The sequence below is a fragment of the Falco peregrinus genome, chromosome 12 (assembly GCF_023634155.1).
Source record: "Falco peregrinus isolate bFalPer1 chromosome 12, bFalPer1.pri, whole genome shotgun sequence".
NCBI classification, from domain to species: Eukaryota; Metazoa; Chordata; class Aves; order Falconiformes; family Falconidae; genus Falco; species Falco peregrinus.
Window position 1 is genome coordinate 14,919,617 of NC_073732.1, and position 14,763 is coordinate 14,934,379.

Consider the following 14,763-nt stretch of genomic DNA (forward strand, 5'->3'; position numbering starts at 1 on the left):
AACAGCTGTGAGATGGAGACTGATTTGGTCAGCAATGGCACCAGCCTCAAGTTCTTGTTCGCCTGTGCCTTCACATGAAATTCTTTAGTTGTAAGAAAGAACTCACTTTAAGCTGCCTGCATAACTGTGTACATTGTAAAACCTCATCACAGGGAGCCTGTTGAGCTTTACTTCCTTGTTTCATAGATGCATTAAAAAAACCTTGAAGAAAGAAACATTTTCCTTTTTCTGAAAACTGGTAGTAAGCCCCTTCCCCAGAAAAGGGAGTCCAGGAATACAATCCATATTAAAGGACTAAACTGCTTTATAAATCCCTTGCAGAGTTATTAGAAATGGCACTATTCAATACTTGATTAGTACCTACAACTACTATTATTTTACAGTATTACTGATAACATGTATTTCTAAGTTAATTCTTTAAACAATTTGCCATGTTTTGGCAAATAAAGTTTGCTTTAGTGCTCAGAATGATTTTATTTCTATTTGACAGAATTTAATCTTTTCACTAAAATCTGAAATGCAGTCTGCATATATAAACCACTGAAAAACGTTACCATTCATGATGCCAGGTATAATTAGCACTTCATTAACTCACCCCTTTATCTCCTCTTGTTTTGGAATTGAATTTCACTGTCTTTAAACGGGCTCGTTCTTTTTTCTCAACTCTACCACAAAAACATAGACAAAAATGGTAAATCAGCAAAATTCCAGAACTTCAAGTTACTACTTGTTACAACATAAGCATATAGGTGTACCTTTTGTAGCACAGATTTTTACTGCTGGTGACACCTCCAGAAAATGGAAGCCTGTTAATGGCAAACTATATTGGAAAAGTAGGGTATTATTTCTCATGTGATGAGCTGTGAGGGTACCGAGTATTTGGTGATCCACAGGGCACAAAGAGAAAACACAACAGAGTAAGCAAACAGCCTTGATTAGTCAACAGCGATATTAAAATGCAGAGCACCTAATCTCTTACTTGGATCTCTAGTGTGCCAACCACCACCTCGTCTCCATTTACTCTGGCCACCAAAAAAAGATTTGCCAGTTTTCCACATTCTGGGTAGAAAGAATTCATAATAGGGTCATAATTCAAATAAAATTCAATTTGCACCTTTTCATATATATGGTGTAATGTTATTAAACTCATAATTTGCTTACAGTGAGAACAGAGGAATAGACTTGGACCACCTTTATCAACTTCATCACACGACTCCTAAGGCTAAACAGGATTTTAACAAACTTCTCATTGAGTTTGTCAAAAGCCCACTACCGGTAACTTTTTTTTAAAAAAGCCAAACAAGTGACTGATGTGGTACAGAATTAACAACAAAGAGCAAAGCATATGCAATGTATGTTTTAATCATATCAGACATTTAATAGCAAACATCTCAAAGTCAATAAAATATGACATACCTGCGTTTGCTTGGGATAACTCCAATTTCATCACTTTCTCCATCTGGCGTTACCTGCCGTGCTTGCCACCATTCATCATCAGAAGCATTAATGACATGGAGAATATCGCCAAACTTGAAGTTCAACCCTTGACTTGGAAGGCCGCTATCTTTAGTCTTGTCATAATCAAAAAGAGCTCTACATTGAAAAGAAAAAATTACACATTAAAAACGCAAGCAAACAACAGGGGGGTATAACAGCACAAAATATGAAGCAAGCTGCCCATGTTGGTCATAAATGATTGTAAATGATTGCATCGTTCTGACAGTTGCTTTAAAGAAGAACGCTGAACACACTCATATATACACAGAGAGAACATGTAGTATAGTATCAACACACACACACGCTTATAAGTTTTAACGAATTAGAAGAAACTTGTCATCCAGAGCAAAACTCTAGTGCTTTATAGAAGACCCACAGAAGATACCTCCTGCTTTTCAGTAAGTACTCTGCAAGTAACATGGCAACCTAGAACAAAAAAGGCAAGCGACTACTTGAAGCATACAGCACTGTCGAAAGTTCCGTAATGTACGTTGTTCTATATCAAGTTATAAATTGGTGTTATTTTACTAACTAAAACTCACTGTCTGTCTTTAAAATAAAAGTCAATATCGTGCTTACAGGGTTGCAGGGAAAAAAACACTCTGAAATATGATCTGAACACAACTTTGCTACTGTAGTACCTGAAGGCAAAAAACTTTACGAGCATTCTTTTGGAAAATTCCCAACCATTTCAAGTGAATCTCATCCTTTTTTCTAAGGTAAGCCTGTTTTCAAATAATAGACACCAGCAATACCTGAGCACCAACTGCACGGCTACAGTTTTATTAACATTCCCTTTGCCAGCAAGGTTGGTTCATGCAAGTTCACTATTATCCATACCCACATTCACGTCTGCTTTGTACTGACTTTTTTCCCCACCCCTGCTTATGAAGGCATAATTGTCTGGAAAGGCACATGGTGCACCACACTGCAGAACTGATCTGGGTTAAAATTAATTTCTTTTCTCCCTGTTGGATCATTTTATATCTGGTTCAGTTCCCCGAGGCACTGGAGAGACCTGCAGTATGTCTCTCCCAGCACAACTGGGGGTTTAGTGAGGATGTGGAAATGAATAGTGACAGAAGCCCCTTAGCAAACTGTAAGAGATACTCCTAAGATTATGCCTTATAAAGGCTCTTATTTTACAATTGAAAAAGGTGTATGAACCTCACCTGTGTAAAGCGAGACTGCCTGCACGACACAGGCCAAAAAAACCTCAACTTCATTTCATCTGCAAGCTCATATGTTTGTCAGTGATGCACTTCCTAAATGATACCCTGTCTCGAATTAAGATACTTGATAGCAAGTCCATCACAAAGTAGCACCAATAGATTATAACGTGATGATTTTAAACAGTGTCCTTTTTCTCCTCCAAATCCAGTTCTTCATCCCAAACACAAATCTTATATACTTTTTTCTGCTAGATTTTTAATGCTTCGGAATTTTTTTAACCCATGTAAGTATGTACAAGTCATAACTCTTTGCTCCAAAATGTATTTTAGTTTTGTGAATTTTGCTTCTCTAAAGCACCGATTGTATTTCTTTGGGTTTGAACTGTATTTGTTCATAACGAATAACAAATTGCTTATAGGGGAAAAATTAATTTTTTTCTGTCAGATCCATTAATCTTTAGCAAAATCAGAGTTGTTTGAGACACCATGCCTTTCTTGGACCACGAAAAGTATCAAAAACTTTTCATAAAAGGGCTAAAAATTTCACTAAATATTTTCTAAAATGTCTAGAACAAGACAAATTTTAAAACAGCTTAAATATTTACTCTCATGATATACAAAGCTCTACATTTAAATATACAATACTTTTCAATTGTTAAATCTATAATAAAATTTAGGCTTTCAACTTTTAAAGAGCTTGAAGGTTGAAATACCACTTTCCTTCAGCAGTAAAACCTTAACTGTAAGATCTTTCATTTGAATTCCACAACACCCTTGAGATACTCTGATTCTTTTCAAAAAATTGGAATCCTTTTTTTTTTTTTCTTTTCTTTGAAATAGCCTAAATACTGCAGGAAAGTAAATTACACACTTCACAGTTATTCCTCCAGATTTATTCTGCATGTGTTTGCTCACGAAGTACTCTGGACAAATACCATTCCGTATCTCAAAATAAACTGCATATAATTGATTATAAACTTTTAATGCAGATTCAAGTTGTATACATTTTCACTGAATTAATTAAATGCATAACAGAATTTATTTCTTGTGAATTCTTGTTAGCATTCAAGCAATGATTTCTACCAGCACTACTTTTAACTTCTAAGATTTAGTTTCTATTCAAACTTCTATGAGCAATGAGCTGGCCCTAAACAGCATTAACATGTTGACTGCACGAGAAAAAGGAACAGATAAGTAAAATTGAAGCACAAAAGGATAAAAATATGTTTTATCAACATGTGTTCTTAAACTAGATAAATGGTTACACAGAGTAGGTTTTGCACAATTAAAAGAAGTTTCAAATACTTTTCTTCTGGTGAGGTCACTTCAAGAAGAATAATTTTATTGACCAAGACAGTTTTGTAATAAAATGAATCAAGATGTCACATAGCAGTAACAAAATTATGCAGCTAAAATGTATAGGAACACCAGGAACTAGTAACAATCAAATGAATGAGCCAAAAGGGGAACAGAATTAACAAAAATCTCTTCCGATTCCAAGTGATTAACATGGTTTCTCCTGTATGCCTGGCAAGTCATCAAACAAGAAATCATTTCACAGCCAAGATGACATATCTACAGACTGGTACATAAAAAATATCTCTGTTATTAACTTCCTGTATGGAGACTTTTGTAAGAGATTAACATTTCCATGTATACATTTATTTAGTGTAAAGTTATAAACACAAAAACAAGTCTAGTATTCCTGATTTAATTACTGCTTTAAAGCAGTCCCATGATATTTTTTACTCTTAAGTTATATTTACATGAGAGTTCCTAAAAATTATTTCATAGAGAAAGCACCAAATCTTCCCTTTTATTTCACCTTGTATTACTGAGCAACTAAACAGCACTAAAAAAGGTAACTTTGCTCCTTAGTTTACAAGTCCACAGAAACTGAAGTTGCATGTTTCATGATAGTTTATGCTTCAAAGCCAAAAATTTAATGGTTGTGTTAACAGTGCCAAATTTTCAGAACATCTTTTTACCTGGCCATGCTCATTACTTTCAATATCAACAGGCTATTGATCAAGTTTTACTAAAGCATTTCTTCTTTTAGGGTTTTCTTGCTGAACAAAGCTACTAGGAATTCCTGCATCAAAAGCATCTCCAGCTCTTTATTTCATGAAACATGAAGTAATCTTACCACTTCAGAATGAATGAAGGTCAGCTTTTAAAGGAGGCTCTCTCTTTCTCTCTGCGTTTTTGCAAAAACTATTTGAAACTACATTTTTAAACTATCGGAATAACACAGGGATGCCAGATTAAAAACTCCTCCCACAGGCAAGTACTGTTTTCAGGTCTGGTGCTAATGCTAGGTCTTACTTTCCAATGGATTTAGTTAAAATTTCCTAAGGATTTCAAAACAGAAGTTTCTTCTAAGCGATGTAACTATTTTCTGTTCCAATTCCAGCAGAAAAAAAATCACTGTTTGAATTTGAAATGTATCATGCTGTTCAGAAAAATACAGATGTAAAAGTAATTTTCATTTTTGAATTCTACACACATTGCACAGGCTGAGATTTGGCATACAAGATAAGATAATACATGGAACAAATTTAAACCCTGTCAACCTATTATCATAAAAACTTGATACCATGGAAGGTATCTCACCCTTTCAGATGTGAAATCTGCAGATGAAGGAAGAGAGTGTATAGATACAGTTCAGATGCAAAACCAGAAACACTGTATGAAAAAAAAAAAAAAAAATCACCTTTCTCCTCTTAGAATAAAGATCGAAAGAAATATAAAGCAAAAGTAAGAGAAGGCTATTAAATCAGTAAATCTTAATTAGTCGGGGGGAGAGATAGAGAATTAGATATGCAAATGAATAGTTAGCTGCTGCTGAATTGCTATATTCATATAGCCCTCCAAGGACTGTCGGTTATATTGTTATTCATCATATACTGATATACATACAATTAAGAAAAATCTGCCGTTTTACTTCAAATTCTGTTTTCAGGCAAACACAACTGTCTTTTCTTAGTATTACATACACCCCCAAAATGCTGTTCACAGGCAGATTATTAATAAAGACATCAAGTTTCAGTTATGGGGAAACAATGACATATCAGATTTTATCTGCTATTTTGTTACCACGATTTTGAGAAATCACCAGAGATCATTATATTTAGAGTATTTTTATTTGATAGGCTTCCCACAATTGTGGTTGAATACCCATAAACATTTTACTGTTGGATTTACCGTCCAATTCAGCATTGTATCATATAACTGGAATCCTTTAAGGCGTATCCAAAACCAAGGATTACAGAAAAGATAGCTTCAGTTATTAAAATTTGCTTTGAATTGGTACAAGTATAGAATGCTCACGCCAGAGTAACTAATAATAAGGCATAAGCTGGATAACTAACATGTTCTGTCAGTATCTAGCAATATGTAAAAAGATTCATAAAACTTACTTCAGAGAGGTCAAAATTACATCAAAAACCAGACAGAACAGATGTGAACCCATCCTGTGTATACCAAGTTGCCTACCAGGCTTTGGCATCTTTTGGTGTGATGACAAGAGCAGATCTCAAAAGCCCTAGCAGAACCCTCTGTTAAGAGATGTGGGTGGAAAAGTACTTTGCCTGAGCAATTTTTGCATTTTAGCTTTTTTTTTCCTGACCTATAACAAAACTGAATATCAAGTCTCAAAAACCTTTCTTGGAAAGGGAACCACCAGTCTCCACAAGGCTTCTCCCAACAGCCTGGAGAAGGCTGCACTTTCTGCAGCAACTGGCAAAGTGAAAAGCTCAACAACTCCCATCGGGGGAATAAAAGCTACATAAACACAAAATGTTTGTCAGTGGCTTAAAATATCAGACCAATGTGTGAACATGAGCGTGAGTGTTTGAGAAGCTAATCAGGCTACAGCTAACCAAGCAAACAAAAGCATTTAGAATTGTTTAAGCTTAGTTATATTGATGAGAGCTAAAGCAAAAAATCTTGGGATTATGGAAAGGCAGAAGATCTCACCACAATATCCCTACCTGTGTAAACTCTTTAGACATGAATAGCTGTGATATTAAGCACCTATCCTTAGAGATTTACATTTTGACCCCCAAAAATATTTAAGGCAGGCAAAGTACAAAAAAGGAACAAGGTCAGCTCTGCAAAAATAGAATCCAGATAAATCTACTAAAATAACAGGTCAAAACATAAGGGCTACATGTTACGGTCAATCTAAACAGAAGCTCTGTGTAAGTAAATTGCTACGTTTGTTTCAGAAATAGCTTGCAAAGGACTGAGACTTTTCTAAGCACAGATGCAATTACTCAGGTAAGCATGTAAGATGTGCACACTACCTTGTGCAAGACTTGCTTCCTTTCCCATAGCTCAACAGATAAAGCAACATGAACAAAACAGTCTCTGCTTGGATTTGAAAAGTCAGTAGTACCTGAGCCTAGCATTTTAACAGGTAAGCCAGTGAGGTCCTACAACAGTTTAGAACAAGTTTAACCCCAGCACCAGCACTACTGGAGTCTGACCTGCTGTACTAAAATGACTGCAGACCCTTACTCAATCCAAAGATGAGCTGGTTTGAGGAACTCAAAAATAAATTCATTTTTTAAAATGCAGTCCTTTTACCCACATTGCATACTTGAAATATTGTGCTTCATCAGTATACGATATCTGATGTAGGAGTTAGCAGGCACATTAATGAGCTGCACCTTGCCACAACTTCCCAGTGAAACCACCTATTTTCTTAAATTCTTCATGCTCTTTTTTATTTCCCACTTCCACTTAGCCTCCTTTATATTTAATTCTATATGAATAAATGAATGAACAATATTCAGTCCATTTTCTTTGATGTATTTTCTCTCTTAGTTAGCATGAAAAATATTCTATGACAAAATGCTATTGGATATAGAAGTAAGAGTTCTTAATACAAGCTGAGAATACAACTAAAGTAAGCTGGAAGAAGATGGAAATCCATCAAAGCTTAAGTTAAGGGAGACTATAAATTTGAACTGAAGAACCGAACACAAGAGAATATGAAGACTACTGTCATAAAAACACAAACTGAATTATTATCACATACACTGAGAAAAAGAATACATACATTTTTGCTGAAGGATTATCATCTCTGAGAGGCAGGACAAAAAGCAAAAGCACCATGCTTCACAGTTCATACAAGGTTCTCAGGGCTTCTTTTCAGCTATATTACACTAATCAATCTAAATTAAGCTTTATTTTTAATACATTTTGCATATAAACATCAATTTGATAAGTTCCATAATGATTAATTGTGCAAGAATACACACACAGAAATATGAAGTCTACAGAAAAGCAGAAAAACATACTAGCAATCCTGGGAAAAAGATTATTACCTGACATATAGGGATCTCTTCTGGCTGGTTCGCAAAGATCCTGATCCTGAACTAATGCTACTGTTCATCATCTGTTCCCGTAAATCATGTATTTTAGCTTCAAAACGACTGTATTCTGTAAAAAAAGAGAACCTCTGCAATTAGTTTCCCCTGAACTTCAGCAATTAACTGAAATAAAATTTGAAATAGTTGTGATTAGACAAAGCAAATAAATAAGCAAACTATACTTTGAAAATTCATGGTTTTAATCTATAGTTCACAGTAACTATTTTTTCTAATTAAGACAAACATTTCTACTAATAATTATCATTATTATAGTTATAAAAAGACGGACACAGATAAATTCTAACCCATGACAAAAAGAAAACTTCAGAACATACATATGAAATATGTAAGTTTATAATCAAGAACTATAAATTTTACATTTTAAACATTAAGAAATGGGAATGAAAAGTATCTGTACTTTAAAGTTACTGGACTTGAATTAGGGTAAAGAATTTAGCACTACAAGGTGGGAAATATGCAAAACATCTTCTGAATAAGATAATGTCCCCATGGGAGCTCAGGAAAGGAAAAGAAAAACAAAAATCCAGAATTCTGGCATGAATCTTAATCCACTTATAAATGGCATTAGAGATACAAATGCCCTCTATAGATATGTACAATGTTAGTCCTGGAAAAACAGACTGTTCTTAAGCAGCACTGTGTACTAATAAAACTAAGCTAAATGCATTTGATTTTAGCTACAAAGGCAGGCAGTAAAATATTAATAGCTTCTTCAGGACAAACAGTTACTGAAATAAGATACTTACATGCTGCCAGCATAAAATATGACCTCAAAACAAGTAAGTTTTTCCTTCAGTTGAACAGTTTGGACTTCAGGATCAACAGATCCACTTGTAAAACCTTCCTAGTTCAAGGAAATGTTCTGCGGCCACCACCTTCGCCAGGACACCACGTGATGCCAGATTATAACAAGTCAACACTAGGAGAGCCAGGGTGTGTGCAGCAAGCAGCTGCTGAACTGGGTAATGTGTTGCTCTTCCTAACTGCACCCTTATCCCTGCAGGCATCAAATGTACGCAGGAAATGCAAGATTGATAGAGAGGGCTCTAAAATGCAAAAAGCTTGAGGAAAACTAAGGCTCCTTCAACAGTCACCTAAGTACTATGAATGATTTATCATATTACATTCTCTAGCACTTTCTCCCCATGAGACAGCAAGCATCAAAGCTTACAGACTAACTGGAGAAGAAGAAAAAATATTAAGTTACAGAAGTATATTCTGTGAGCCAGTTTCTGGTATATCAAATCTGATACTACTAATCTGATGCTCTAGCAATAGCAACTATAATTAACCCTATCCAGATTATTACAACATGACCAGTCTCTTAAATAACCCTGACTTTTGTCCTTTAAAACCAAATGCTAGTAGTTTGTAGTTTTTAAAAAACAGCATTGAGTGCCTTCTTACAAATAAAGATTAAATAATTTACCAGCACTAAATCAGACTGATGAGCTGATTTGACAACAGAAACATTATTTCCACCCCTACCGATGCTATCACTAACAGCAAAAGAATTTAAGATGACAGGAAGGTAACTTAAGAGGAATGTGAGAAAATTACACTTTTTAGAAAGTACTATACCTTATGGGAAGGGTCCAGATGCAGAAAAAGAAGTCTGCTGCTGCTGTGCCACTGCTGCACTGCATGGCCTTTGGTAATTCACCTCATTTTATTCATTTATACCTGAAAAATTATCTTTAAGCCTCTCACCTGTCTCTTGGGTGTTTGGAAGATTAAAGCTCTAAACTCCAAACATACTACACAAATGGTAGCTGAGATTTCTGACATAAGAGTATTGGGGTTTTTAATGCTCCCTGTGTGAAAGCAAAGTAAGCATGGAAAAGACCAGGTAACTGAAACATTTTCTTGTGCTACAGCCTGCTCAATACTGAAAATATCTGCAGCTCTTTGCAAGAGCTACTGGAAAAAACTACAAATTTCTGTTAAGAAAGCCTCATGTGTTATCTGTTCGAAGAACCAGATTTCCTTCTACGTATCATGTAGTATGTAAGAGAGTTAACAGGGGAGGCTATTCCTTACTATTGCTTAACTCTACTTTATCTTGTGTATTATCTTCAGGTTGCTGGTCTTGCAGTGTCCTGGAGTAATTTAGTTTTTCTCATTGAAACTCCTATAAAGTAAGTGCTGACTGAGTGACAAGGACATCTGCAGGAGTAAGAGAGAGAGTAATTCCTACACAGAAGCTCCTGCTATACCAATAAAGCAAAAAAGGAAACTAATGGGCTAGGACTGAGAAGGCTCTATGCTCAAAAAGAAGGGTGCCAAGAAATGTCATATTTAGGGAAAGCTTAAACACTCTGTGCAGATGGAATCTGGTGAGCTCCTGATGTAGAGCAAGCTAAAAATTTGAGTTATATTCCTCTTACAGAAGGTTTTGGGAGGAACAGGATGCATAGAAATGTCAAAATCATCGGGCTTAGAGCTGAAAAGTAGACAGGATTTTGGTTTCTAAAAAAGAAAGCTTAGTATTAAGAGTTCAGTGGTACTGAAACTAAGGCTGGAGACGGAAAGCAAGACAACAGCAGGACTCTAGACAGCATCAGAAAAGCAGTACCAGTTTGGTACCCAAAGGATCAGCACGCATCCCCTTACTGACTAAGTAGGCTTGGTTCAACTTTGGCATCATAAAGCAAAATATGAGCTCTGCTAACTTGTCTAGGAGAGGTCGTATATTTCTATCTGTGTGATTAAGAAGAGCTGGACATCAACTGTCTTTAACGCTTTCAATCTCTTATTAAACTGAACACCACCAAATGTCACCTGATAGTTCAGGAAACGTAGAAAAGTAGCTGCAGGATAGCAGTCCAAAAACTGCCCACAGCTGCTCCACCTTACATGCTCTATGAAAGGGGAACATCAATAGCCAACAGCTGGTAGCAAGACCAGCGACTCAAATTTGAGGTGCATGCGTATCACATGTGATCCATACAAAATGCAATTTCATTTTATTACAGAAACAAGAAAACTACCTACACACCCCTATGTTTTTAATCAATCCCTGCAATAATACCTTACTACTTTTTAAATGCAATTAAAAAAGCAGCAAACTACAGAGAAGTAGCATCATATTTACACTAACAAAAGACTTCATATAATGAATGTACCAGAGAGAGATGATTTTGTACAAAACCTCTTAGCTAAAATAGCATGAAAGCAGAAGTACTAGATAAATCCAAAAGCAGGAACTTGCGTCTCACTGGTTAGAAAGCACGTAGTTAGGGATGAGACCTATGCAAGCACAGAGGGATACCTTCCCTTCAAGTACTCTCCTATGCTCCAGTATTTTCAATGCTTAAAGAATACCATTGTATGTTTAAACTACAGATTTCATGCAGCTTATCACTAGATTCTCCAAAATGTTAGCGAACAATTTCCCTTACAATTCCATTCTTTCTTATGGGTTATGCATAATATTACACATATAGCGTATGACAAAATTGATCACATTTTTCCACTAAATCATAATGAACAGCACAATAAACTTCCACGTAAATGTGACAAAGCCATACAATGCAACACTGCCGCCACTTCAACATTCCAGAAATTTGGAGCTGAAACAGGCACAGTGAACAAGATAAAATAGGAAACGCTGCTTTCTTGGTTAAGAGGAAATTAAGAGCTCTGCTGAGAAGGAATATGATTGATCTCTGATCTTACATGATCGGGGCAAGCAGACAGAAAGGACATATGCTATTGAATGAAAAAGCAAAACTGACTAACTCAAACAGAGTAGTTTGTTCGTAGGAACTCCACCTACAGATATGCTTAGTTTCTACAGCCATCACAACACACATTCTGAAACAGCATTTTATTAAGAACTATGGTGGCACAAGAAACACCCTCCAATGAAATTTAAAAAAAAAAAAAAAAAAAAAAAAAAAAAGACCACACAAAAAAACCAACCACACACAATCCAAACCTCCAATCCTTTCAGGTAAGAATTTCACCAGGATCCGAAACCTGATGTTTATGCAACAGCAGTGAATGACACTTAGGATATCTTCTAATGTTCTGAATTTTAGGAAAGCTGCTGATGCTATACATCAAATAAAGGGTAATAGGCTGTGGGACTAACATGAAATGCAATAAAATAAGAACATAAGAATAACAGTATCTCTTCTTGGCTAGAATTTTCTCAAAGTTTGCAATAAGTTTAGGGGCAAGGAGGAGCAGTGCCTGCTATCGTAACATAGAGCTTGAGGAAGTGCAAGCATCTGCTGCTTCAATCCATGGCATTTATCCAACAGTATCCCACCTTCACCAAAGAAAAAGGAACCTAAAGCCTACTCAGGTTTACATAATCAGTTGTTAAGAACATTGGATAGATACATCTGGGCTCAATTTTAAAGTTTAAAATTATACTGGATAAGCAGATGGTGCAAAACTAGACTAAATCTGCTCTATTTCATGTCTGCATGTATTGCACAGCAACAAACAAAAAACGGGGGGGAGCAGGGAGATTAGGAAATCCTGGAAGATTCTTCTGCTCCCAAGCTCCTAAAGTGATATTACCTAGAAAACTGTAATAATGGAATCATAGAAAGGTTCAGGTTGGAAAGGACCTTAAAGATCATCTGGTTCCAACCTCCCTGCCATGGGCAGGGACACCTGTCACTACACCAGGCTGATCAAAGCCCCATCCAGCCTGGCCTTGAACACTGCCAGGGATGGGGCACCCACAACTTCCATTGGCAACTTGTTCCAGTGCCTCACCACCCTCACAGTAAAGAATTTCATCCTAAAATCGAATCTAAATCTATCCTCTTTCAGCTTAAAGCCATTACCATTTGTCCTATCACTACACGCCCTTGTAAAAAGTCCTTCTCCAGCTTTCCTGTAGGCTCCCTTTAGGTACTAGAAGGCTGCTATGATGTTTCCTGGAGCCTTCTCCAGGCTGAATCACCTCAACTCTCTCATCCTGTTTTCATAGAAGAGGTGCTCCAGTAATGTTTCCCATATCAACATTTACTTTAACAGAAATCAAAACTTTAGAGAAAGGGTCTGACCAGTGAAATTCTCCTGGACTGCATATCTGGTGCAGAACAAGAGGATAGTGAGACACACAGATATATAGTGAAGAGTCTACACAGGCAGAGGAAGAGAAAAAGAGGCCACAAGGAAAATTAATCTGGTCTGGAACACAGGTTCCAGATGTAAATGGGGCAAAAGAATGGAAGACAAGGGATGGAAAATTCATCAAACAGCACAAAAGGAAAAGCAACTCGAAGAAGCATGGATGTGTGTTCAGGGAACAGATGGCAGCACAGCACTGAAAGGCAGAGATTCTTACATATACTGAACACACAAAGAGCTGAAAAAGTTCACTGTAATTAAAAAAAGTATGCCCCTTGCTTGCCTCTTCCCATCTGTCTAGAAAAAGCCCTCCTTTTGCAGGGTCCTTTGGATCTGTCACAGCTGGACTCTTGTGCTGACAATTTTATATAAATACTGTTTCGTAACCTTTTCTCCACTCTCAGAATACTCATTTTTCCTCTTCATGATGCCTCCAAACAGAGAAACGAAGCCTGGTAGGATGACCACCATCACATTGATCTTGTATTGACCTTCCATTTGTTTTCAATTCTAAGCTTGTGAGGCAGGACTGCTACAGCATGTAGATAACTGTAGCCGTATGTATGAGTTCTAGTCAGGTACTACTACCATCCCTTGATTATCTAAATTGGTATTTTATAAATTCATAGGTACTATTCATGTTCTGCACATCTTTTCTTGTTACAGACTGCAACATAAATTTCAGTTGGTGGAGTATAGTAGCATGTTAACACAACCACTCAAAAAACACTAGCAAAGAGATTACCTATAAAATGGATGGACCACAACAAAAACATAAATCATTTTTTAAGAGCTATTACTTTGCTTCAATGCTTGTCATTTTATATCCAGATGACCTGAGAGAGACTTGATGCATTCCACATGCTATTGGTGGCGTTCATGCACTCTAATGTGTAATGAGCTTGTACCTCATTAATCACTTGAAAGACTAGGCCATGGAATTTCAAAACAGATTAGGAAAATTGCATTTGTATTTAGTTAAGAACATCTCCCTCAGAGCCTGCAAAACTTAGAAAGAGACTAGGTCCAGTCAATGCTGAAGTGAATTCACCAAAAATGTGGAAGGTTTACCATGCACACACAACTTGTAAAAGGCTGAACTGCTCTTAAAGAAAGACAAACAATTTTATTTATTAAAGAGCAGGAGTAAGGTTTTAAAGGATTAAAACATGTGTAAGCCGCCTTATAGTATCTATCAGGACTATATATAGCAGAACCCTCCTTCTAATCTTAATGGGTCTGATTTTCAAGGTACTTTAATTGGCTAATCTGGTTTACTTGCAAATTAGTAGAACCAGGTACAAAACAAGCAGGAATAAAAGTCTGGAAGACTAGAGACCACATACCCCAAAACAGGATAAACTTCCCTTTTTTGAATTATTTTGTCAAATATTTTTATTTTATGAAATTGGGATGTACTGATCTTTTAAACAATGTTTGGTTAAAACAATCAATGTTCTCAGCTAGAAAACAAGGGAAGCTCATCCTTTTGATACAAAATAAATACTGAAAACTAAGTTTTGCAAAGGATTATTTGCTTTGTGTTACCCCAGCTGGACTTTAACAAATAGAAGATTTAAAATACATTTGAAGACAAATGC

The 14,763-nt window shown here is 36.2% G+C and overlaps 1 protein-coding gene across 19 annotated transcripts in view; it reads right to left on the reverse strand.

Annotated features, from left to right (window-relative positions):
- The window catches only part of DLG1 (discs large MAGUK scaffold protein 1), a 163,372-nt gene that overhangs the window by 23,543 nt on the left and 125,066 nt on the right, over nt 1-14,763 (reverse strand). For 18 of the 19 annotated variants that reach the window (XM_055817414.1, XM_055817412.1, XM_055817410.1 and 15 more), the window contains 3 exons: nt 8,003-8,117; nt 1,417-1,593; nt 596-665 (listed from right to left, as the gene is read on the reverse strand). In XM_055817414.1, coding sequence (XP_055673389.1) covers nt 596-665; nt 1,417-1,593; nt 8,003-8,117 — 362 coding nt within the window. Of the gene's footprint in view, nt 1-595; nt 666-1,416; nt 1,594-8,002; nt 8,118-8,814; nt 8,968-14,763 lie in introns of those variants that run through there. The other variant, XM_027787171.2, reaches the window with a different exon arrangement.